This window comes from Dendrobates tinctorius, unplaced genomic scaffold, assembly GCF_039654945.1.
Source record: "Dendrobates tinctorius isolate UK_male_01 unplaced genomic scaffold, ASM3965494v1 ptg000011l, whole genome shotgun sequence".
NCBI classification, from domain to species: domain Eukaryota; kingdom Metazoa; phylum Chordata; class Amphibia; order Anura; family Dendrobatidae; genus Dendrobates; species Dendrobates tinctorius.
This window is the reverse complement of record NW_027361679.1, coordinates 8,669,461-8,696,735: the sequence shown is the minus strand read 5'-3', so window position 1 is coordinate 8,696,735 and position 27,275 is coordinate 8,669,461. Positions and strand designations below refer to the sequence as shown.

At 42.4% G+C, this 27,275-nt stretch overlaps 1 protein-coding gene across 1 annotated transcript in view; it reads right to left on the bottom strand.

Annotated features, from left to right (window-relative positions):
* TSPAN5 (tetraspanin 5) overlaps positions 1–27,275 on the bottom strand; it is a 238,845-nt gene that overhangs the window by 46,197 nt on the left and 165,373 nt on the right. Inside the window, exon 2 of the mRNA XM_073589729.1 lies at positions 26,220–26,270. Within this exon, the coding sequence (XP_073445830.1) occupies positions 26,220–26,270 (51 nt within the window). The remainder of the gene's footprint in view (positions 1–26,219; positions 26,271–27,275) is intronic.

Here is a 27,275-nt window from a genome sequence, read left to right as displayed (position 1 = left end):
GATGCTCTGAGAGACTGCTTTGAAACAACCACTTGGGAAGTGCTGCAAGATTCCTATGGTGATGACATGGATGGTCTCACACACTGTATAACGGACTACATTAATTTCTGTGTAGACAACACGGTACCCACAAAAGTAGTGAGGTGCTTCTCTAACAACAAACCATGGATCAGCCCCGGAATAAAGGCTCTTCTCAAAGAGAAGAAGTTGGCCTTCAGATCAGGTGACAAGTGCAGGCTGAGAGAGGTTCAGAAGGATCTGAAGTATCTAATCAGGCAGGGAAAGGCTAATTTTAAGAGGATTGAACTGAAATTGTCACAGAAAAGGATCCATGAAGTCTGGGAGGGTCTAAAGTCTATATCTGGGCACAGACAGACTGCCTCCAGGATGGTTATAGATAAAGAGGGGCTTAATGAACTTAATCTATTCTTTAACAGATTTAATCACACACCGGCTGCTCCTGCCCCTGCATACCATTCACACCTCTCTGCTACAATAACCTCACCCCCTGCTGCAACTTGTCAACTGAGCCAGGGTCTGTTCTTCACAAGTACCCAGGTTGCAAAAGAACTGAATAAGATCAAAGTTTTGAAGGCTGCAGGTCCTGACGGCATCAGTGCAAGGCTAATCAAAACCTGCGGGCACCAGCTGAGTGAGATCATTACATATCTGTTCAATATGAGCCTGAGAATGGGTATAGTACCACAACTGTGGAAATTATCGTGTGTGGTACCAGTTCCGAAGAAACCTTATCCGAAAGACCTTAATGGCTATAGACCTGTAGCATTGACATCACACCTGATGAAGGTATTAGAGAGATTGGTTCTCTCACGTCTCCGTCCTCTAATGAGCTCGGATATGGACCCTCTCCAGTTTGCCTACAGGCCGGGCATTGGTGTGGATGATGCCATTATCCACCTTCTAGATAGGACTCTCTCTCACCTGGAGAAACCTGGGAACACTGTGAGAATGATGTTCTTCGATTTCTCTAGTGCTTTTAACACCATACAGCCAGGTCTACTGAGAGACAAGCTGGGCCTTGTTGGTGTGGACCTCCAACTCTCCACCTGGGTCCTTAACTACCTCACGAACCAACCTCAGTTTGTAAAGGTTCGGGACAGTGTGTCAGACACAGTGATCTGCAATACAGGGGCACCTCAAGGTACAGTTCTTGCCCCTTTTCTCTTCACACTGTACACTGCGGATTTTAGGTGCAACTCATCTAGCTGCTACTTGCAGAAGTATTCTGATGACTCTGCAATAGTAGGCCTCATCACAGGAGGAGATGAAAGAGAGTACAGAGATACTAACCAAGCTTTTGTGGAGTGGTGTCAGAGGAACCACCCTAGGATTAATTCCGGGAAGACCAAGGAATTGGTGGTGGACCTTCGCAAGGGCAAAAATCCACCAGTAGTGGTGAACATTCAGGGAAATGACATTGAGATAGTCGACACCTATAAGTACCTTGGTGTGATCCTCAATAATAAGCTTGACTGGGCCCATCACTTGGATGCAGTGTACAGGAAGGGCCAAAGCAGGCTTTATCTGCTCAGAAGGCTGAGAGCCTTCGGAGTTAGAGGGGCACTCCTTGCATCCTTCTTCAACTCTGTTGTGGCATCAGTCATCTTCTTTGGTGTGGCGTGCTGGGGTAGTGGCATATCAACCAGGGACAGGAATAGGCTGGACAAACTGATTAGAAGGGCCAGCTGTCCTGGGATGCCCCCTTGACCCAGTTCAGGAAGTAGGCGACAGGAGGATACTGGCCAAGGTGAGCAACATGGTGCAGAATGATTCCCATCCCATGCATGAGACCGTGACAAAGATGTGCAGTACTGTCAGTGACCGGCTACTTCATCCTAAATGTGAGAGGGAGCGCTATCGAAAGACCTTCCTTCCTGCTGCAGTTAGGCTGTATAACCAGCACTGTCCAAAACGGAGAACGACCCAAACAGAGAACTGATAGATCCAAAGTTGTGACAGTCCGGTTACATTTTTTTTTTTTTTTCTTCGTATATGTACCTACCTACTGTCAATGTAATGCCTTTATGCATCTGTATCTGTACTTGTTCCTGCCTTGCTGCTGTAATGCTCTGAATTTCCCCATAGTGGGACGATTAAAGGATTATCTTATCTTATCGTATTACTGCTGGGCTCAGATTCTTATCTCCTAAAGTGAGTCTTCAGACAAATTCACCCCTGCCAGAAAGCATACTCTGCTCTGCTATTCCAAAGTGTTTGTCATCTTACTGAGCTCAGCTATTCTATGATGATAGTTTGCGTACTTGGCTCTACTGTCTGCATATTCATCTCTTCTACAGTTGTGGCCAAAAGTATTGACACCCCTGCAATTCTGTCAGATAATACTCATTTTCTTCCTGAAAATGATTGCAAACACAAATTCTTTGGTATTATTATCTTCATTTAATTTGTCTTAAATGAAAAAACACAAAAAGAATTGTCCTAAAGCCAAATTGGATATAATTCCACACCAAACATAAATAAGAGGGTGGACAAAAGTATTGGCACTGTTCGAAAAATCATGTGATGCTTCTCTAATTTGTGTAATTAACAGCACCTGTAACTTACCTGTGGCACAGGTGTTGGCAATAACTAAATCACACTTGCAGCCAGTTGACATGGGTTAAAGTTGACTCAACCTCTGTGCTGTGTCCTTGTGTGTACCACATTGAGCATGGAGAAAAGAAAGAAGACTAAAGAACTGTCTGAGGACTTGAGAAACCAAATTGTGAGGAAGCATGAGCAATCTCAAAGCTACAAGTCCATCTCCAAAGACCTGAATGTTCCTGTGTCTACCGTGCGCGGTGTCATCAAGAAGTTTAAAGCCCATGGCACTGTGGCTAACTTCCCTAGATGTGGACGGAAAAGAAAAATTGACAAGAGATTTCAACGCAAGATTGTGTGGATGCTGGATAAAGAACCTCGATTAACATCCAAACAAGTTCAAGCTGCCCTGCAGTCCGAGGGTACACAGTGTCAACCCGGCGTCTGAATGAAAAGGGACTGTATGGTAGGAGACCCAGGAAGACCCCACTTCTTACCCCGAGACATAAAAAAGCCAGGCTGGAGTTTGCCAAAACTTACCTGAAAAAGCCTAAAATGTTTTGGAAGAATGTTCTCTGGTCAGATGAGACAAAAGTAGAGCTTTTTGGGCAAAGGCATCAACATAGAGTTTACAGGAGAAAAAAAGAGGCATTCAAAGAAAAGAACACGTCCCTACAGTCAAACATGGCGGAGGTTCCTTGATGTTTTGGGGTTGCTTTGCTGCCTCTGGCACTGGACTGCTTGACCGTGTGCATGGCATTATGAAGCCTGAAGACTACCACCAAATTTTGCAGCATAATGTAGGGCCCAGTGTGAGAAAGCTGTCTTCCAGCAGGACAATGACCCAAAACACACTTCAAAAAGCACTTGAAAATGGTTTGAGAGAAAGCACTGGAGACTTCTAAGGTGGCCAGCAATGAGTCCAGACCTGAATCCCATAGAACACCTGTGGAGAGATCTAAAAATGGCAGTTTGGAGAAGGCACCCTTCAAATATCAGGGACCTGGAGCAGTTTGCCAAAGAAGAATGGTCTAAAATTCCAGCAGAGCATTGTAAGAAACTCATTTATGGTTACCGGAAGCGGTTGGTCGCAGTTATTTTGGCTAAAGGTTGTGCAACCAAGTATAAGGCTGAAGGTGCCAATACTTTTGTCTGGCCCATTTTTGGAGTTTTGTGTGAAATGATCAATGTTTTGCTTTTTGCTTCATGCTCTTTTGTGTTTTTTCATTTAAGACAAATTAGATGAAGATAATAATACCAAAGAATTTGTGTTTGCAATCATTTTCAGGAAGAAACTGAGTATTATCTGACAGAATTGCAGGGGAGTCAATACTTTTGGCCACAACTGTATATCATCTTGTCACCCTGCATAAACAGTTCTGCTGTTGCATGACCAAGATGCCATCCTTCATATCCAACTCTGCCATTCCATAACCAAGGTGCCAAACAGCATATCTAGGTTTGTTTTTCCATATTGCTGTAGGTGCCGTCCATCATATCCAGCATATACCTTCTATTTTAACTTTTTTAAACTCTCTTGATAACCCAAACACTAACTTGACAGGACAAGGGACTTGGTGACAGAGGCTATTGATTTTATGACCCACCAAGTCTCCATGCCTCCAAAGCATGCCCACAATGATATTGAGCTATATTCTAGCATTACAATCATATATTTGATGCCCCATGCTGTTATTCATATGTCTGCCATAACAAATTTTATTGTTGTTGTTCGGCATATTCAAATTACTAGTCAGCTGGAGGGTCACTTCCACAGAAGAGTTCAGTCTATCAGTCTTTAATCTGGCCCCCTGAAGGCATCATTGAACTTATTCACAATATTCATCTCATCTCTTGGACAACTGAAATCTTGCACCCATGCGATGCCTAAATGAAAAAAAAACCAAGACATTTAAAGTCTTTATCAAAATTAGTCCTCTGCTTTAACAATTAAGCACAGTGTGCTGGTGCTAAATTGCATAGTAATGGTGTCAGCTTGGGGGATGGCGCAAAAAGCACCTCATAGGTTATTTTTAACAGTCATCTCTGCACACATATTGACACAGGAATACTTGTGGGCTAACACACAATCTTGGTGGTAAAAAAGGTCATGGTAAATTATTTTTTCTTCACTGCTCAGTAGCATAAAATTCTGTGACACACCTGTGGTGTCAATATAATCACTGCACCCCTAGATGAATTCTTTGAGAGGTTTAGTTTGTAAAATGGGGTCAATTATGGGGGGTTATACTGTTCTGACACCTCACGGGCTCTACCAATATGACATGGCACCCTCCAACCAGTGACGCAAAATCTGCACTGTAGTATGGCGCTCCTTCTCTTCTAAGCTTAGCACTGTGCCTCAAAAGTAGTTTTTCCTCACATATGGGGTATCAACATGCTCAGGAGAAAATGCTCAACAAATTGTATGGTGCAATTTCTCATGTCACCCTTATGAAAATGCAAAGTTTGGAACTAAAAAAAATTTTTGTGGGAAAAATTTGATTTTGCTTTTTACATTTTCACAGCTCAACGTTATAAACTTCTGTGAAGAACCCAAGGGCTCAAGGTGCTCAATACACATCTAGATAAGTTCCCTGAGGGGTCTAGTTTACAAAATGGTGTCACTTGTGGGGGGTTTCCACGGTTTAGGCATGCTAGGGGCTCTCAAAACGTGACACAGCGTCCGCTAATTATTCCAGGATAGTTTACATTCAAAAAGTCAAATGTCGCTCCTTCCATTCCAAGCCCTTCCATGTGCCCAAACAGTGGTTTTCCTCCACATATGGGGTATCAGCATGCTCAGGAGAAATTGCACAACAAATTGTATGGTCCATTTTCTCCTGTTACCCTTAAGAAAGTAAAAAATAATAGGTCTAAAGGAACATTTTTGTGACAGAAACGTTGACCGGCAATTTAAAATTTTTACAACAAAATTTGCAAAACCATCTGTCTCAGAATCAGTGGAATCCATTGAAGTGTTCCTGAGTTATGACCTCATAAAGTGACAGTGGTCAGAATTGAAAAATTGGCCTGGTGAGGACGGTGAAAACAGGTTTCGGAGTGAAGGGGTTAAATGGGTTTTCTCACCTAGCCTGTAGTATTCTCTTTTTTTTGTTTCCACTTGCTGTGTTTTGCACAAATTAAGTTGAATTTTCCTGAAGAAATTGTTCAGCATATCAGTTGGTTTCTTCTACTATATACTGAATGAATTCATTTGAAAAAAGCATCAAAAAATCTTTTAAAAAATAACCAGCCGCTTCTTCAGTGATTTCTACCATAGCTGTAAATTTGGTAATCTTTGCGCTGTGACTAGCTCGTTGTTGGTTGAAGCAATCTTTGAGAACTGGTAAGTCTTATGTGCTTTCATAAGTGGTACAAAGTTACTTTCCAACTTGTGCAGTTTAATTTAGAAAGTACATTTCCCTGATTTCATTACATTTCGCATTCCACAAAAAAACGTTTTTTGTTTTTATATCTCAAAAATCTACTTATTGTTAATGGCTTGGTTAGGTTGATTATCCAAGCCATAGGTCAGACTGAGCAGCACGGACAGGCAGTTGAAATGAACTTGCCGTACAACATGTGGATCAGTGAGGACCAGATGTATAACTAAGGCTAGTTTCACACTAGCGTATGGAGGAGCTGCGGAGGGATGCGGACTTCCTCTGTGACTCTCCGCCCACGGCCGCACCTCCTCCAGTCAGCTCCACCTCCGTCGGCCGCATACCATATCTTTAGTATTAGGTACGCAGGCCGTGCCTGTTATGGGCTGGCGGAACGCACCAAATAAATAAAGATGAAATAATGTAAGAGGTGCGTTCGCAGCCCAGGCCCAGCGTGCAGAGGTGACCAACTGCTGCTAAACAATGAGGGGAAGGCATGTAGGAGAAAAGCCAGACACCGGTAGGTAACCCCTGACCCGGTGCTAGCAGGCACGAACTCCATTGCTTCACGTAGCACGTGCCAGCCGGCGAACAACCGCAACCTGTTTACGTCATAGGTCACGGTAGTGTGAACCACTGCTTATGACGGGTGCAATATCTGCCCTGACGGACGCCACTAACCAGCCTAACAACAGTTCTGGAAAGCGCACACACAGCGCACAGCGTTACTGTGGCGGACGCTGCGGTAGCAGTGTCGAGGAGGCCAGTACTGGCCGACGCCCTAGGCGCTGAAGGTAGATGAGGATAACACTGCGGCGCTGTGCAGTGTCCGAGCTATTGAATTGACTCCAATTCCTAACCGTAACTCATGCATAATATCCAAGGAGGGGGAATTATAATGCGTCAGTCACCAGTCTCATTCATCCATCATCATGCATACACTAAGTACTATAGCCTCAGAGTCTATCATAGTCTACATTTTGCTGTACTGCTACTGTTGTTTGACTTTTTAAGTCCAGTCTCTCACCCTTATCAGCTTTTATAACCCACATGGGTATTACTGTTTAGATAGTGGGTATTTGTTTCTGGTCTTTAAACTATATATTGCAATGTATACCTGGTTCACTTGATTTTTATCTATTGCTGCTTGGAGCTCACTCTGCCTTGTTCTGCACAATTTTGTTTACTTTTGGTGTAATTTTAATATATTTGGATATTAAACTATTTATATTTTAATCTTTGTCTGATACTTCCCTTTTGTTTGGGTTCATCATCTTCTTTTGGAAGTTGACACATTATATTTATGGCCTTTTTTGGATTTTTAAAGTTCTAGATGGTACGAAGAACTTGCCCGGGGGTACATGGGCTTTTAGACACAGGCTCTCACAGAAGCTACCCCATTTTTGTATGCTTCCCGATTCCCAATCAGTCTGGGGGAAGTGAAGATGCAGCCAGGGTAACCCCAATAATACCTCATCCATACCCTCAGAGATAATTAGAAAGGAGATTATCTCCTGATGCTTCGGAGACATGGTGAGGGTAAGGGGCACAGTCCAATGGAAAATGGGGGTTGGCAAAACGGATCCATTAGCTACCCGAAAAGACATCAGCTTAGGTAGCACAGCTAATGGGATAGCGTGCCGTTGGGCGAATGTAGTGGACATAAAATTGCCTTCAGCCCCGGAGTCCACGCAAGCCTGCGCTGTACGAGTAACCGATCCAAATATCAGAGAAACCCCAAAAGCCAACTTGGGTGACACCTCAACAGGAACTAGTGAACCTCTCCCCAAGGCCACTTGAGGCTGTGACTCTTTCTGACGTTTGGTACATTTACTGGCAAAGTGACCGACTTGCCCGAAGGCAAAATAAGTCAGCTGCGGACGTACAGAGCGGGAGATTGGCTCTGCTCGAGAGACGTCCATGGGCTCTACAGGGCCATCAACCTGAGTTGGAGGACACATGGGATTGTCGAAATTCGGAGCCAACTGAACCTGGGGTTTAGTATGGGCTCTCTCCAAACCACACTCAACATGCCGCAGATTGATGCAGGTGGCCACTGATATTAATTCCTCCAGGGTAGTTGGAATCTCCCTAGTGGTCAAATCATCCCTGACATGATTTGCTAATCCCCTCCAGAATATCGGTATTAGGACCATATCAGGCCATTCCAACTCGGTAGCCAGGGTACAAAACTGAATGGCAAACTGGCTAACCAAGGACGAACCCTGAGCTAAAGGCAGGAGTTGGAGTGTGGTATCATGAGTAACGTGTGGCCCCAAAAAAACCTCTTTCAGAGCACCCAGAAAACAAGAGGCGCTAAAGATCAGGTGATCATCTCGTTCCCATAATGGCGTAGCCCACTCCAACGTCCTGCCTGACAAAAGGGAAATATTAAATCCCACCTTGGTACGCTTTGTTGGAAATCGTGAAGTCAGCAACTCCAGGTGCATTGAGCACGGATTCACAAACCCTCTGCAAGCCTTGCTGTCCGCAGAAAATTTTTCGGGCAGCGAAAAACATGGCACTGAGGAAACAGGAACCGCAGCAGTAATCTTAGTAGCAGCTTCGGCGGCTGTTTGTGCTATCAAGGTGGCAAGATCAACAGCTGTAGACTCCCGCTCGAGAGTGGATAACCTGCTCTCTAGCTGCTGGATGTACCACTGAAGGCGCTGATCGTCCGCCATTGTTAACCAGATCCTGGCGCTAGTATACTGCTAGGGTTGACGGAACACACCAAATAAGAAATTATAATATGATGCGTTCGCAACCGGGGTCCACCGAGCGGTGATGGAGAAACCACAGCTAGCACAATGACAGAGCAAGGCTGCAAGAAAACAATTAAAGCACACTGAGTTAAATGTCACTCAGTGTGCACAGAGCGCAAAGTAACAAGCTCTGTTACACCACAGAGTGGTACTATGAAGCAAAGAAAAAAGGACTATACCCTGTTAGACTGCACAGTCGTATAGAAAAATACTAATTGGGGTCCCTATAACTTAACATCCCAGGGAAGACTAAGCTCTGACACGTGGTGTGCTTTAGCACACACGCATGAGGACTACTGGTGCAGATGCTAAGTTCAAGAGGGAGTTCCCACCCTACACTGCCTGTCTAGATCAACACTCGAGGTGCTAATAGCGGCACACACGCACACAGGGTGTTAAAGTAGCCACCAACACACCAAACACACATGATACAAGTGCAGAGGCGTGCTCCATTGAGAGATTTTATACCTTGCTCAAGTACAGACAGACAGAACCTTGCCTGTGGACCAGTCTGAAGCTGCCACATCACTAGAGCACCAGACATCCGGGCACTAATGGGAAGGTACCATATCATGGACATGCTCAGTAGGGTGAAATCTGGACTTATGCTCCAGAGCACAGCGCTGCACGTGTAAACTAGTAGTCACCATAGGCTTAGCTGGAGAGCCAGCAGTAACTACACATGCAGCATGAACCTGGGGAAGGTTCTGGGACCAAAGTCTGTGCTGAGCAGTCATTCCAGTGGCTGAGCCTGAATGGGAGACCACAGCACCAGACAAGGCTTGAGATCCATCCAGTTCAGCAGGAGAATCCTGGCCCTAGCATTTAGTCCCACTAACTTGAATGGAACAACCAGACACACTATGGGCAAAAAGAACTCTGTTTTGAAATAAAACAGACACCTTTTTTTTCGACCTACATTACCCCTTTAAAATAGTCCTAAATGCTGTTATATTAATAGCTGAAATACCTTGACATGGTACTATCCCATGAAAATTATTTCAAACACTGACCTGAGATCTTTTGGCTTTTCAGTATACGAGCAAAGTAAAAGGTAACAGAAAACAAAGGAAGGGTAGTTTAATAGCAAGGACGATAGGATTAAATCATGAAGAAAATATAGCGCAGAGGTCTCAAACTCATCTGGGTAAATGGAAATGAAGGGCTGCATTTTTTGCAGGAGAAGATTTTGTTTTCAGCAATACCATTATTTTTCTATATGGATTTTTGATGGTCTTTTTTTTTGGGGTTGGGTATGTTTTTTATTCTTTTTAATTGTGTTTATCATATGGGCTATGGTACAGGTCTTCTCTTTTACTTCAATTTTTACATAAAGCAGCATTTTTAGTGGTCAAATATTATTCCATTATTTTTTCATTCATTATTTTCCTTTTTTTTAATGTTTTCCTTTTTTTGAACCCCCAATTGGCCCCATACAGTAATATAGTTTTACAATGAGAATCAGATAGTAATTCTGGCTCCCATCCTATAATAAGGTCTCCAATCCTGTTATAATGTCCACTGTCTCGTAATAATGTCCACTGTCTTGTAATTATGACCTTAATCCTGTAATAATTTCCCCAATCCTGTAATAATGTCCCATTTTTTAATCATGTCCTTCAACCTGTAATAATATCCTGAATTCTGTAATAATGTCCCCAATATTATAATAACATCCTCAAGCCTGTAATAATGTCCCCAATGGCTACAGATCTTGTATTAATGTCCCCAATTGGGTAATATCACCAAGCCTGAAATAATGTTCCCTGCCCTGTGTGAGATGTGTGTCGGCTCACCAGAGTGGTATAATTGTGTATACCTGTACCCAACCAGTATCACCTCTGTATCTGTTGTAAATAGATTTGCTTCTCTACAATAAATGTTATTTGGCCACAAGATATTGTTGTTGCCTAAGCATTGCTGAAAGACTGTGAAATGCTTATAAAATGTCAGTAGGTGGGACTACAATGTGACCGATGTGAGATACAGGAAGAGGAAGTGCGGCCATCTTACGTGCAGTCTGCAGCTAATGAGAACAGGGAGCGGATGTGCTGGAGAGGAATCCGACAATATCTTCTCATGGAAGCACCTCACTGAGACTAGATCAGTGGCAGATTGGCGCTGAACTTGTCCATGACCACAACCTGTGCAGACGTGAGATTTCTGCCAGGAACCCTGCTAAGAGACGGAAAATGCCGGGACCTTGAGAGGAGTTGGGCGATACTGAGGAGTTAAGCCACAAGTATCAATGGTACCGCTCACCTGTTGGAGGGGCCCGGCATCCGTCTGTTTACACCGATTGTATACAGACCCAGGTCAGTAAGAAAACTAAGGCCCACTGTGCCGCCACAGTAAGTAACTGTGCACACTCTACACTACATTATGGCGCCAAAAGACTTAAGGCTGAGATAAACCCTATAGTTAGATAGTTGTTCAGGCCAGAATCAGAACTTTCGGATTTGCTGCCATGTTTGCTGTTTGATCCGCAACTAAGAATCCTATACTGCACCTTGGTGCTGACATGGCATGCTATGGACCTCAGACCAAACTTGAACTTCCTTCTGTTTCAGGAGAGAGAGTTTCTGTGGAACATTATAATACGGGGCAGTTGTTCAACTTCGATAGACTTTGTTCACAGCTAATTCACTGATAAAGGTTAATTTTGGAGTATTTTCAATATAATTGAGTATGGACTATTCCTCTTGAGTTCATTGAGATCACATCAGGACAAGAGAGGGATACTTGGTTGGGGAATAGGAGTAATTGTTTGTAAGATTATAAACTGCTCTGCTGAACCGCAGACGAGGCCATACGTTACACTCATATAATTTAAACCAGTCTCCAGGGTGTAAGCTGGTAACGGGCAGCCGGTTTAGACAGGCACGCCAGTAGGTAGATTTATAGAAATTAAAATGAAAACTGGACTCCGTACACGAGCAACGAGTGACGTCACACACTGACTGCTCCTACACACGGCACGAACCACATCTGGTGAATCACCGACCGGGAATCCCTGCTTTGACATGTGCTGGAACGAACTTTTGAGACTTCTTTCCATCAACTCGTGCGAGTATCTTCCCTATACCAGTGGGAATCTGGATGTAAGGTATTTGCCACAAGGATACCTATTTGTGTTACAAGTTTAACACCGTGCTTCATTATTCGCAAGCATCAATGTAAAGCCGCTGACAGATGACTTTTACAGTTCTTGCTGCATAGAATTGACACAAGATTATATGCTACTTTATTTGTCCTGTGGCTAAGGCAACATGAAGATCAAAACTGTAGACGACTATTGAACGGCGTCTGCCAGCTGTGGATAATAACTATTAAAGAATTGTCCCTATAAAGGGTTTAGCTAAAATCAACAAAAATTATTATATGGACAACTCCATTAACCATTGGTCTTAGTGAATAACAAACTGTGCCTGCCAACCATGGTATTCACTTTATCAACTACGGCTATTGGATAACAAATTTTATTGCATGGTGTATGATAACTATATGTGTTTGTTGTTTTGATTATATCCTTTTTTATTGCAATGTGCTATGCATGACTAACAATCCAATTTATAATGTCTTTGCACATGTATCCCTATGCCTAGATGTCCTGTAGGTGTGAGTAGCGAGTGTAACAATATCTAAAGTCTTGTTTCTAGATTTATAGAAAATACAGTAGGTAAAGATTGTTTGGGTGCCGTGCTGTGCAGCACATGGGTTTCAGCCTTCTGGCTAAATGTCTGTATAATGTATTTTTTATGTGTTCTATTGTCTGGTTAAATTACCTTCATAACTAAGTAAAGTAGTTGCGGAGAGTCGACTGTGTTGGAGTTGTTTTTTCTCGCCCATGACTCCGCTGTATTCTGAAGAACAACCCCTTGACTTACACCTGCAATAATGTCCCTCAGACTGTAATAATGTCTCCTGTCCTGTATTAATGTCTCCATCCTGTTCCCATCTTACAGTAATGTCCCCATCCTTGTCCCATCTTTTAGAAATGTTCCCTTCCTTGTAACAATGTCCCCTATTCTGCTGATCTTTACAAACACATAAAAAAATATTTATTTTACTCATTTATATAGCGTTATTAATTCCACAGCGCTTTACAAACATTATCGGCACTGTCCCCATTGGGGCTCACAATCTAGAATCCCTATCAGTAGGTCTTTGGAATATGGGAGGAAACCCAGGGAGAACATACAAACTCCTTGCAGATGTTGTCCTTGGTGGGATTTGAACCCAGGACCCCAGCGCTGCAGTGCTAACCACAGAGCCACCAAACTGCCCACACCTTCTTCTCACCTGTCCACAGCTGGGACGCTTAGCAATGATGTCATGCGCGGCCCCGCCAGTACACTGATGTCAGCTGCTGGCATCTGATCGGCCTACGGCTGGTATTGGTATTCAAATACAGTGAGCTGGTCTCTGCACCGCAATATATTTCAATTGAATGTGCGTCCGAGAATGTCTCGCTGGACGCGTTTGTCTCAGGGGCCCGAGAGCCGCACAATGGAGCAACCGGGACCACATTGTGGCCCATTGACTGTGTGTCTGAGAGACCTGCTCAAGAGAATTGTTGTCAACCTGTGGCTCTCCATGCTTCTAAAGGGAGAATTCAGATCACAGATTTAGACATTGAAACAAGGTTTCAACATACTGGAGAACATGCAACATATACTGTAGTTAAATTTTAAGATGATGTATTATTTAATTGAATTAGCATACTAGTTATGATTTTTAAAAAATAGGTAAAATTTGATTCTAATGTATGGAACTAAGAATAAATGAAAAGTAAGATTTTAATCAATATCTCAATGAACACAAGAAGAATTTCCAAACTTTTGGCATGACTGAACGCCATAGAACATTTTTTAAACCCATAACATGAAAGTAAGGTTAATGATATGACTTTCATCACAAAATCTTCAGCTTTAAATCAAATTAGTTGATGCAAAAATGATTACACCCCACATCAAAAATTACAACATCTAGTATTTTGTATGACCACCAAGATTTTTAATAGCAGCACCAAGACTTCTAGGCATGGAATGGAAAATTCAGTGACATATTGCAACATCTATTATTTTCCATTCTTTAAGAACAATCTCTTTAAGGGGCTGGATTCTGGATAAAGAGTGATGCTATACTTGTCCTCCACCAGTAGGTGTTCGATTGGGTTCAAATCAGGAGACATACTTGTTCATGAATTACTTTGTCTCTGTTCTTTAGAAATGCAAGAGTAGTGTGTTTTGAATCATTGTCATGTTGGAAAAGTGCATGTCAATCAAGGGCACGTAGTGATGGTCTCTTTCAATACAGAGCTGTACAACTGTGAATTCATGATACCAACAATGAAATGTAGTTCCCCAGCAAAAGCAGCATTCATGCAACCCCACATAAGGACTCCACCACGTTTCACTGTAGGTACCATGCGTTTAGATAAAATGTATGTCTACCAGGTGATGACAGCATCTCCTCTTTCAATATGGATTTTTCAAGATTAATTTTTCTAAACGCATGGTGCTGGTGTCAGGGAACTGACTCCAGGATGGCATCCTTCAAAGTATATCCTAATTTATTAATGCACTGTGCACATGGTTAAAGTGACAAATTTAATATATACATAAACATACTGTACATATATTCAAATTCATAGCACACCATCATTAAAGTTGTGACTCATTTGCTTATCGTATACCTCTACTGAAACTTTTTACACAAGAAGGCAGAGAAGTAATCACATTTTCTGTTAAATATATAGTATTTAGAAACCTCACTAATCTCCAAAATTGCAATGTATTTAGTGTAAAACACTAAAGCCCACCTATGCACACAAACATGGAGAGAGAAAAAAAAAAGGCTTCAAATACAGGCTTAGTCTGGCCTACAGGAGAATAGTTGAATCCCCTGGTGGGCCCCCACCACATAATATGGTGGAGCATTAGTGGGCCCCCCACCTCTTAGGCTATGTGCCCACTTATGCAGAAATTTCCTGAGAAAACCCTGACTTCTTCCCAGGAAATCCGCAATTTTTATTCGCATTTTTTTCGCGCTTTTAGGTCGGTTTCACATTTGCGCTTTATAGCACTGCGACGACATGCGCACGGCCGCCGCTAAGCCCCGCCCCCTGCCGGCTCCCTGCCCACCCCATCCGGTCATCGCCGCCTACTGGCGCACATGGACGCTTGCGATCTGCGCACCCTATCTTTAGCATAGGGTGCGCAGATCGTGCGCTGGCCGTGTGCTAGCAGGATTTTGCCGTGCGCTGCGCACTTTTGAAGGTGCGCCGAGCGCACCGAAATGCAACATGCTGCGTTCAGCGCACACGGGCGCACCTTCAAAAGTGCGCAGCGCACGGCAAAATCCTGCTAGCGCACGGCCAGCGCACGATCTGCGCACCCTATGCTAAAAATAGGGTGCGCAGATCGCAAGCGTCCATGTGCGCTAGTAGGTGGTGATGACCGGATGGAGCGGGCAGGGAGCCGTCAGGGGGCGGGGCTTAGCGGCGGCCATGCGCAGGCCGTCGCAGCGCCATAAAGCGCAAATGTGAAACCGGCCTTATTGCTTTTTTTGCGTTTTTTTCCAGAGCTTCCTGATACAATGAAATCTGCAAATTTTCTGCAAAATTAATTAACATGCTGAGTTTTTTATGCAATGCGCTTTTTTGTGGCAAAAAACGCATCATGGGCACAAAAATTGCGGATTTCATTCACAGGATGCTTAATGTATGCATTTTTTAAGTGTTTTTGTCGTGGAAAAACGCTGCAAAAACGCAAAAAAAAAACGTGAAAAATCCTGAATGTGTGAACACAGCCTTAATATGAGCAGTAGTTGGCACAGTACACTTAATTCACTGTGTAGAGACAAAGGCAATGTTCATTTAACAAACTATGCAGTTTATTATTATATGTAAGCATAGGCACATTTGTCAATGAGGGCAATGTAATATATGAATTTAGCTGAATAGTGGCCCCCAGATTACTCACCACTCCAGTCCATTACTGCATGAATACAAATATGCAGGTGATACTCAACTCTCCTGGTCGCACTACATATAACAGGCACAGCTGCCTTATACAGGATTATGACTTGTTAACCAATAGATTCAGCATGCTTTAATTGCAAAGAAACACAAAAAAGCATGTTATATGCTGTAAAATATAATTATAGTATATACCGTATATATTTACTGTATAATATAAATATAGATACATATACAGTTGTGGCCAAAAGTATTGACACCCCTGCAATTCTGTCAGATAATACTTAGTTTCTTCCTGAAAATGATTGCAAACACAAATTCTTTGGTATTATTATCTTCATTTAATTTGTCTTAAATGAAAAAACAAAAAAAGAATTGTCCTAAAGCCAAATTGGATATAATTCCACACCAAACATAAAAAAGAGGGTGGACAAAAATATTGGCACTGTTCGAAAAATCATGTGATGCTTCTCTAATTTGTGTAATTAACAGCACCTGTAACTTACCTGTGGCCCCTAACAGGTGTTGGCAATAACTAAATCACACTTGCAGCCAGTTGATATGGATTAAAGTTGACTCATCCTCTGTCCTGTGTCCTTGTGTGTACCACATTGAGCATGGAGAAAAGAAAGAAGACCAAAGAACTGTCTGAGGACTTGAGAAACCAAATTGTGAGGAAGCATGAGCAATCTCAGGGCTACAAGTCCATCTCCAAAGACCTGAATGCTCTTGTGTCTACCGTGCGCAGTGTCATCAAGAAGTTTAAAGCCCATGGCACTGTGGCTAACCTCCCTAGATGTGGACGGAAAAGAAAAATTGACAAGAGATTTCAACGCAAGATTGTGCGGATGTGGGATAAAGAACCTCGACTAACATCCAAACAAGTTCAAGCTGCCCTGCAGTCCGAGGGTACAACAGTGTCAACCCGTACTACCCGTCGGCGTCTGAAAGAAAAGGGACTGTATGGTAGGAGACCCAGGAAGACCCCACTTCTTACCATGAGACATAAAAAAGCCAGGCTGGAGTTTGCCAAAACTTACATGAAAAAGCCTAAAACGTTTTGGAAGAATGTTCTCTGGTCAGATGAGACAAAAGTATAGCTTTTTGGGCAAAGGCATCAACATAGAGTTTACAGGAGAAAAAAAGAGGCATTCAAAGAAAAGAACACGGTCCCTACAGTCAAACATGGCGGAGGTTCCCTGATGTTTTGGAGTTGCTTTGCTGCCTCTGGCACTGGACTGCTTGACCATGTGCATGGCATTATGAAGTCTGAAGACTACCAACAAATTTTGCAGCATAATGTAGGGTCCAGTGTGAGAATGCTGGGTCTCCCTCGGAGGTCATGGGTCTTCCAGCAGGACAATGACCCAAAACACACTTCAAAAAGCACTAGAAAATGTTTTGAGAGAAAGCACTGGAGACTTCTAAGGTGGCCAGCAATGAGTCCAGACCTGAGTCCCATAGAACACCTGTGGAGAGATCTAAAAACGGCAGTTTGGAGAAGGCACCCTTCAAATATCAGGGACCTGGAGCAGTTTGCCAAAGAAGAATGGTCTGTTTTGCTTTTTGCTTCATTCTCTTTTGTGTTTTTTCATTTAAGCCAAATTAAATGAAGATAATAATACCAAAGAATTTGTGTTTGCAATCATGTTCAGGAAGAAACTGAGTATTATCTGACAGAATTGCAGGGGTGTCAATACTTTTGGCCACAACTGTATATATATATAATACACACATACACGGTGTATGTATATATATATATATATATATATATATATATATAAATACTGTAAAATATAAAAGGTATAATAGAGTACAACTGCATTGATTCCAACTAGCTCGGGTTTGATAGGAAAATTCTGTCCATACTGCAGATACATTTTATTCTATCCCATTGCTGCAGGCTGCTCCTGTGCTAAATGTGATTCATTGCATATACACAACCTTGTGCCAGGCAGACAGTACAGACAGTATGCATTTCATGAAGGCCTTTAATTTTAACTTACTCCATCTTCTAAGGTTTCCGCTAAATACAAAACATAGATTTTTCTTCCCTTTACATTAGTGGTACCTGATCTGAGTAGACTGGAATGGAAATGTAATTTTGCTCTGGCCCGCTTTGCAAGAAAACCATTTGTAAATTCATTGAATGGAGAAATATTCCTGCAATAGGAGCACGCAGGAAAGCGATGACAAAATGGTTAAGAGGGTTTTGTTTCTTTAAAATGTGTCAAAAATGCAAATATATTTTGATGTTCTTTCAGTCAGATTGTACATTTTTTATTTTCCCGTGAGCTGCTCTACCAAAATAAAAATTTTCAAGATAAATATAAAAATACACTTGGGTTATTAATGATGGGTCATTGACTATGATAAGCAATGCCTTTCCCTAAGTTAGTACAAAAAGAATTTGGTGATTCGGCCCTCCTAAGCCGTATGTGTGTGATATTTTGTTGCTGATTAATCTGCTGTCTAAACTAAAAGATAGTTTCCTATTTGTACCTGTCTGTGAAAGAAAAATAATTCAGATAGGAAAGTTTATTATTTTCGGTACAATATAAAAGATCTAAAAGAGTGCAGGGCGGCACGAATGTGTGCGTTATCGGTCTGAGACCAGGAGTGACAGGAGAGGTGCATACATAGCCTTGTCTTTGTGTATTGTAGGTCTATTCTGTCTTCTAAGGGTCCCGTTACATTTAGCGATGCACCAGCTATCCCGACAACGATACGGCCTGGTCAGGATCGCTGGTGCATCGCTAAATGGTCGCTAGTGAGCTGCCAAACAGGCAGATCTCACCAGCGACGCAGCAGCGATAAGCGATCCGTCGGCGGTCGCTTTTACCTGTCACACCGCAGCGATGATGACAACTTCCGCCTGCGTCCATGAGTCGCTAGTCGGCGCCGAACACAGCGATGCATGCTGGCCAGTGGGAAGCCAACGACGAAAAATGGCCCAGGCCATTCGAGCACGATCAGCGATATCCAGCTTGCGGGGGGGCGGTCACAGGTACGTGTCACACAAAGCGAGATCACTGGCGAGTTCGCTGTTGCGTCACAAAATCGGTGACGCTTTAGCGATCTCGCTATGTGTGAAAGGCCCTTAAGCTTCCAACAGAACAATAGCAGGTCAATAAACCCCACCTCTGTTGGTTCTGACCCAGTCTACACAGCAAAGTGTATTGCTCAACATAATGTTGTGCTCATTTGGTCAGGGTAAACTGACTTTCAGGACAAAGTTTTTGTGATACATTCTGTCAGGATCCTGTCAGCGTCGGCAACTGCCACGGCTGAGCAGGGTGACTTACCCACACTGCGGGAGAGCACGGGGCCCTATACAGCAGTGAAGGTTTAAGCAGACAGGACCTGAGGCACGGAAAATAGTAAGAAGTGCCAGGACCTACGATCATGTGACTCCAGGGGGCGGGGCTTAGCGTCCTACTACTGCAGATGATGTAATGTACCTACTGCAGGAATACTGTAGTAGAGGAGAGGAAAACGCAGGTCAGACAAGCAGAGGTCATACACGAGAGGGCGGTGCGGTACAAAAGGGATGAACAGATAATAATCAAGTCACAAGCAGAGAGTCATACACGAGAGGGCGGTGCGGTACAAGAGGGACAGGCAGAACTCGTAACAGGGACAGAACCGGATCAAAACCAAACAAGCAACAAGTTATCAGGCACAAGGCACACGTACACAAGAGGTCAACTAACTCAGGGCAGGAGTATAACTGACACCGGACCTAGGTCCAGTGAGCATTAAATAGCCACCCTCTGCCAGAGAGAGGCAGAAACAATTAACCCCCTGTCTGACCAGCTGACCAGGACGGGCCAAAGCGAAACCCCGTCCTGGATCATGACACATTCATTTAAAGTGGTGGGTCTTGATTAAGACTGTATATATTACTTTTTGGAACATTACCTCGTGACAAACTCTTTCCATCTATAGCTTTAGAGTTGCTTTTGCTAATAATCTGTTTGAGCTTTGCCTATTACTTTGCGGACATATGATTATTACATGTTTTTGCAAGACGATAATACAAGGAGATGTTAGGTAGACTTTCTTGTTTTATAAGCTAGCAAAAGTTCCCATTTCTGATTAAAACAGAATAAAGATTTGGCCTCTCTCCTGTTCATGTTAGTTGCTGCTTAAAATGACTTAGACATCTTAAACAACAAAATCTTTTAGAATTTCCTCCATTTTGTATTTGATGGGGTCTTGTCATCTCAATAATGCTATTTACATGCAGATCTAGGGGTAATATGCAGGTAAATAGTGTTTAAACCATGTCTGGTTGCCTTACTGAATAAATGGCTACAGAGCGGAAAATGAAGTTATATTCTCCCTGCAGCTGTTCTCTGGTGCAGGTAGCTGTGACAGTCCCTGCTCATTTCAAAGCGAGTTCTTGTTTATAACTCCCTGGTACATTGATTGACAGAGTCTGTAGCTTTTGAGCGCAGAACAGGCTATCAAGTAATGTATAGGGGAGTGATTACAGCATGTCTACTTTATAGTAAGCAGTGACTGTAGCAGTTCCCTGCATCGCGCCAATGACTGAAAGTAAGTGGCTACAGGGCTAGTTGGACACACCTCTGTGTCTCAGAATGGACTCAATGTCCATCAATATCTAGTTTCTCCTGTTGCTATTTTCTTATCAGGCTTCTGTGACATGTGTAGTAGTCCCTACGCCTCAACAAACCCATCGTTCGCAGTAAGCATCAAGAACTGACATTTAGAGACTAATCACTATGCTGCATTCATCTTTGCAAACTCCTGTGATTTTTCACAGACTCTCAGACCTACTGGTCAACCATTTGCAAGCTCTTTGCGGGTTAACCCATTTTTGCTGTGAGCATCATAAACTATAGACTGTTCATATTAAAGGGAATCTCTCACCCTTTTTTGGACTATGGGCTGCCGGCATCGACATCAGGGGCTTATCTACAGCATTCTGTAATGCTGTAGATAAGCCCCCGATGTAACCTGAAAGATAAGAAAAAAGAGTTAGATTATACTCCCCCCGGCGTCCGGTCCGATGTGTGTCGCTGTCCAGTCCGGCGCTTCCCATCTTCATGCGATGCCATCCTCTTCTTCCCTTCCTATCGTGGCTCCAGCGCAGGCGCCCTGTTAAGGGCAGAGCAAAATACTGCAGTGCGCAGGCGCCGGACCTCTCCCGGCGCCTGCGCACTGCAGGACTCTGCTCTGCCCTCAACAGGCCAGAGCAGTGTGCCTGCACAGGAGCCACAACAGGTAGCAAAGAAGAGAACGTCACCGTTAGAAGATGGGAGGCGCCGGACCGGACGGCGACACCCATCGGACCGGACGCCTGGGTGAGTATAATCTAACTCTTTTTTTTTATCTTTCAGGTTACATCGGGGGCTTATCTGCAGCATTGCAGAATCATAGTCCAAAAAAAGGGTGACAGATTCCCTTTAAGTTATTCTGCCATCTACATCTGTATCTGCTTCGGACCTACTATTTTCTACTTCAGCTGTTCTCCTCATTCTGTGGCTTCCATCATTTCTTGCCTTGCCTGTTTTCGTGCCACCCAGCATAAGCAGTTGTCTGGGTCCTACTGTTTCACGTGCCTTCCATCCTGCTGTGCCAAATCCCAAGGTGTCCACCCTGACCTGACTCAAGCTCAGCAGCTGAGGCTAGCATTGCTCCGGGATGGCAGACAGGTCTACAGATTTGTCCTATCATATATCTGCAAGTACCTAACTTGTTTCAGCAGATAACAGGTTCTCTTTAAATGTGTTATTTTCCATAAAAGTACAAACAGAGTTCAAGGGAAAAAAAGTAAACTTTATTATACTGTGGTCCGGGGAAGTAATATATATAACCCAACTTTCATACGGTCACTGTTCATTGATTACATGGACTAAGCCATTCATCACCAGTGCAGTGAATAGTGTTAGTGGAGATGAGTCATTACATTGGCAACTACCATGGGGCCATGTGCCATCTGCTCCTTTTGGCCAAATCCATTAACTGCCTGTGGCTTATAGATAAAAGCTGTTCTTTGCTGTCATTTACAATGTCAATGAGGAACAAATGGAGTATAAAGAATAGTTAGGCGAAAGAAAGCAAGCAACGTTACTGAGTCAAAATTGAAGTAGTATTAGAGTAACCCAGTGGTAGTTAAACTCTTACACAACGCTTTTTTACTAAAAATCAGTTAATATCATACAATAAAAACCAGGTCTGAAAAAATCTAACCTCAAATCAAAAATATATATAAAAAATAAAGACATTAACTCATACAGGTTGCAGAAAAACTATGGTAAAGTTGAAAAACCTTTGAACTGTGATTGGGATAACTGGTACCCTCCTCTGCAGGAGCAAAATGTGGAGGACACAACATGGTACACGGTGCTCTTGACCTATATGGTCAGTATTTGAGTACTGGAGATGGAAAAGCCATAAATTCTATTGCAGCCAGGCAGGAGAATGTCAGATGCTGCTGTGGTTGCATGGTGGTCATCAACTATTAATTTTGATAAATATACTGTATTATAGGACAACTATGTCTCCTGCAAAATGAAATTAAAAGCGCTGGCCGGAAGTCAGGAGATATGTCACAAGAGCTCAACGCAAGTCTATGAAGGCCAAAATGAGGCTGTCATAGAGTAGAGCAGTATAGGAGGGTGACCTCTGCGCAGCTCTAAGAAATGCACTCACTGCCGGCTGGTCACTTTTCACCAGAGACCGACGCGAGCGATCCTGAAAACGTATGAAGGCAGCAGAAGGTGAGTATGAGACAGGATCAGGGGAATTACATTTAAAGCACCACTCCAGGAGTTCTGCTTCAATTAGATACTGATGAAACAATGTAAGATGCTTAAATGTCAAAAATAATCAATAAAAATAAGTGATTTTATCATGTAAGTTATTATATGCCTCAAGATTTATATTTTTATTATCAATGGCTTTGCTTCTCTTTAGCCAAAAGAGAATGTAGGTCTTGTGAAGAAGATTGAGGAGTATTAAACCACTGAAGTATTGGCTAGCTGTCCAGATCCAAGGTTTAGAATGGAGAAATATTCTGGTCTTGGGTGGAAAATAGAATGTCATGAGACACAGAGTGAATAATATTAGTTTATAAAAAAGCATTAGAATACATTGAAAACAATGGTCCTGGGGTAACCAAGGGCATTTTCCGATGGCAATTATATGCAGTGGATTTTCTATCTGGACTATCCAGGTGGCAATCTACAGTGGGAGGAAAAAAAAGTATTTAGTCAGCTACCAATTGTGCAAGTTCTCCCACTTGAAAAGATGAGAGAGGCCTGTAATTGACATCATAGATAGACCACAACTATGAGAGTCAAAAAGAGAAACAAATCCAGAAAATCACCTTGTCTTATGTGGCAAGATTTATTTTGCAAATTATGGTGGAAAATAAGTATTTGGTCACCTAAAAATATGCAAGATTGCTGGCTCTCGTAGACCTGTAAATTCTTCTTTTAGAGGCTCCTCTGTCCTCCACTCATTGCCTGTAGTAATGACACCTGTTTGAACTTGTTATCAGTATAAAATACACCTGTCCACAACTTCAAACAGTCACACAAAAAACTCCACTATGGTGAAGACAAACGAGCTGTTGAAGGACACCAGAAACAAAATCGTAGCCCTGCACCAGGCTGGGAAGGTCTGAATCTGCAATAGGCAAGCAGCGTGGTGTGATCAAATCAACTGTGGGAGCAATAATAAGAAAATGGAAGACATACAAGACCACTGATAATCTCCCTCAATCTGGGGCTCCATGCAAGATCTCACCTCATGGCGTCAAAATGATCACAAGAAAGGTGAGCAAAAATCCCAGAACCTAGTGAATGACCTAGGGGACCTAGTGAATGACCTACATAAAGCTGGGATCACCGTAACAAAGGCTACCATCAGTAACACACTACGCCGCCAGGGACTCATATCCTGCAGTGCCAGACGTGTCCCCCTGCTTAAGCCAGTACATGTCCGAGCCCGTCTGAAGTTTGCTAGAGAGCATTTGGATTATCCAGAAGAGTATAGGGAGAATCTCATATCGTCTAATGAAACCAAAGTAGAACTGTTTGGTAGAAACAAAACTCGTTGTGTTTGGAGGAGAAAGAATGCTGAATTGCATCCAAAAAACACCATACCTACTTTGAAGCATAGGGGTGGCAACATCATGCTTTGGGGCTGTTTCCCTGCAAAGGGACCAGGAAGACTGATCTGTGTACATGAAAGAATGAATGCGGCCATGTATTGTGAGATTTTGAGTGCAAACCTCCTTCCATCAGCAAGGGCACTGAAGATGAAATGTGGATGGGTCTTTCAGCATGATAATGACACCAAGCACACCGCCAGAGCAACGAAGTAGTGGCTTTGTAAGATGCATATGAAGGTTCTGGAGTGACCTAGCCAGTCTCCAGTTCTCAACTCCATAGAAAACCTTAGGAGGGATTTGAAAGTGCATGGTGCCCAAAACATCACTGCTTTAGAGGAGATGCAAAGTACTACATCTGGGCAATAAAAATGAAAAAAGCACATACAGAATGGGAGGAACAGGCCTAAGCAACAGCACACTTAAAAATGACTTTTCTATACTAATAGATCATAAACTGAACATGAGTCAACAGTGTGATGCAGCAGCAAAAAAGGCAAATGCAATTCTGGGATGTATTAACATCTAGATCAAGTGAAGTCATTATTGCCCTATACTCCGCTTTGATCAGACCTCATCTGGAATACTGTGTCCAGTTTTGGGCACCACATTTTAAAAAAAGACATCAACAAACTACAGCAAGTGCAGAGAAGAGCGACCAGAATGGTGACTGGTCGGCAAACTATGTCCTATGAAGAACGGATACAGGATTTGGGAATGTTTAGCTTGCAAAAAAGAAGATGTAGAGGAGACTTAATAGCTGTCTACAAATATCTCAAGGGCTGTCACATTGTAGAAGGATCCTCTTTATTCTCATTTGCACAAGGAAAGACTAGAAGCAATGGGATGAAACTGAATGGGAGGAGACACAGATTGGATATTAGAAAAAACTTTTTAACAGTTAGGGGTGATCAATTAGTGGAACAGGCTGCCATGAGGGGTGGTGAGTTCTCCTTCCATGGAAGTCTTCAAACAGAGGCTGGATAGACATCTGTCTGGGATGATTTAGTGAATCCTGCTTTTAGCATGGGGTTGGACCAGATGACCCAGGAGGTCCATTCCAACTCTGCCATTCTATGATTCTATGAGATCTGCATGGAGGATTGGGCCAACATACCACCAACAGTGTGTGCCAACCTTGTGAAGACTTAGAGAAAACGTTTGACCTCTATCATTGCCAACAAAGGGAATAACAAAGTATTGAGATCAACTTTGGTTCATGACTAAATACTTATTTTCCACCATAATTTGCAAAATAAATCTTGACAAATCAGAAAAGATGATTTTCTGAATTTGGTTTCTCATTTTGACTCTCATAGTTGTGGTCTACCTGTGATGTCAATTACAGGCCTCTCTCATCTTTTTAAGTGGGACAACTTGCATAATTGGTGGCTGACTAAATACTTTTTTTCCCACTGTACATGTTCACTAATAAAACCATAGGAAAGATCTTCAGAGTAAATTTACAGGCATTTGTATACTGTGAATTTCAGCCTTGCAATTCAAAGGGGAAATGTGCAGCAAATACTGTACATTTCCACAAATAAATTCATAGCTTTTTTTCGCCACTACAGATTTTATTGGGGATTTGAACATGCAGAAATCCCACAATGGATACGGTAGAAACCATATTCTTCCATGACTTTGGCGATATGAAAACATAATTGATTGGTGTGCTACGCTGATTCCATCCATTCCTTTCAGAGTTATGGAAACAGCGTAACTCAGATGCTCTTGACTTCTTCCATAACTCCACCATCATTGGACGGAGCCTGGAAAGAGTTATTCCCATCTCAGTGATGAAAATAAAAACACACCTAAGAGAGCTGTTGCTGTTGAATGCTTGTTAGTCCATTCTCTCATTAGGGATAGGGAAGTAAGCCGCCTTTAGAAATCTGGAAATATGGAAAATGGTGTATAACCAATTGTACTTGGAAAGTGGTGGCAGTTTGCCATGTTAGTTCTAAGTGCAGCAGTTTAGTCTTTTTGAGCTGTAATATATTTTATCGTGACTAACTATTCCTAAATCTTTCTCTATTGTAGATTTATTCACTTGTGAGCCAATCGGTATAAATAACAAGCAAGTATAAACGTATATAGTACTTATCTACAATGATATTAGTGAATTGAAACTTGTTTCATATTAGTATGAATAAACGAAGGAAGGTACCGCGCTCCAAGTGGAGCGCGGTACCTTCCTTCATTTATTTATTTAACCCTTTCCTGACAGTAGAAGCATAGTTTCTGTCTAGGTACCAACAGCCCGGATTTTCTATTAGTAGAGCCAGTGTATATTCCTTTGTACATCATATTAGTATGTCAAGGTCTTTTGTCATATACAACAGGGTGCAGGAAACACAATACTATTATTTTCAATTTACCTTTTCACTCCATGCCCATAGACCGACTCCAAGAAATGCTATCCCCAAAAACTGAAAAAGATAAAAAAAAAGGCATAAGATACAACTTGTTACACACTGTATATATAACTACATGGCAGTCAAATTTGCCAATCTTGAGCAAGGTCTAGATCCTATACTTTAGCGCCTTTACCCTCAAGGGTGGTTTGCACATTCATGACCGGGCCAATTTTTACAATCTTACCACTGTCCCTTTATGAGGTAATAACTCCGAAACGCTTCCATGGATCCCACTGATTCTGACATTGTTTTCTTGTGACATATTGTTAGTGGTAAAATTTCATTCAAATAACTTGCGTTTATTTGTGAAAAAAATGGAAATTTGGCGAAAACTTTGAAAAATTCACAATATTCCAACTTTGAATTTTTATGCCCTTAAATCACAGAGATATGGCACACAAAAAACTTAAGTAACATTTCACATATGTTTACTTTACATCAGCACAATTTTGGAAGTTATAAGGGTTAAAAGTTGACCAGCGATTTCTCATTTTTGCAACACCATTTTATTTTTACGGACCACATCACATTTGAAGTCACTTTGAAGGGTCTATATGATAGAAAATACCCAAAAGTGATACCATTCTAAAAACTGCACCCCTCAAAAGGTGCTCAAAACCACATTCAAGAAGTTTATTAACCCTTCAGGTGCTTCACAGGAATTTTTAGAATGTTTTAAAAAAAATGAACATTTAACTTTTTTTCACAAAAAAATTAATTCAGGTCCAATTTTTTTTATTTTACCAAGGGTAACAGGAGAAATTGGACTGCAAAAGTTATTGTACAATTTGTCCTGAGTACGCTGATACCTGATATGTGGGGGGGAACCACTGTTTAGGTGCATGGCAGAGCTCAGAAGGGAAGGAGCGCCGTTTGACTTTTTCAATGCAAAATTGGCTGGAATTCAGATCGGACACCATGTCACGTTTGGAGAGCCCCTGATGTGCCTAAACAGTGGAAACCCCCGACAAGTGACACCATTTTGGAAACTAGACCCCCAAGGAACTTATCTAAACA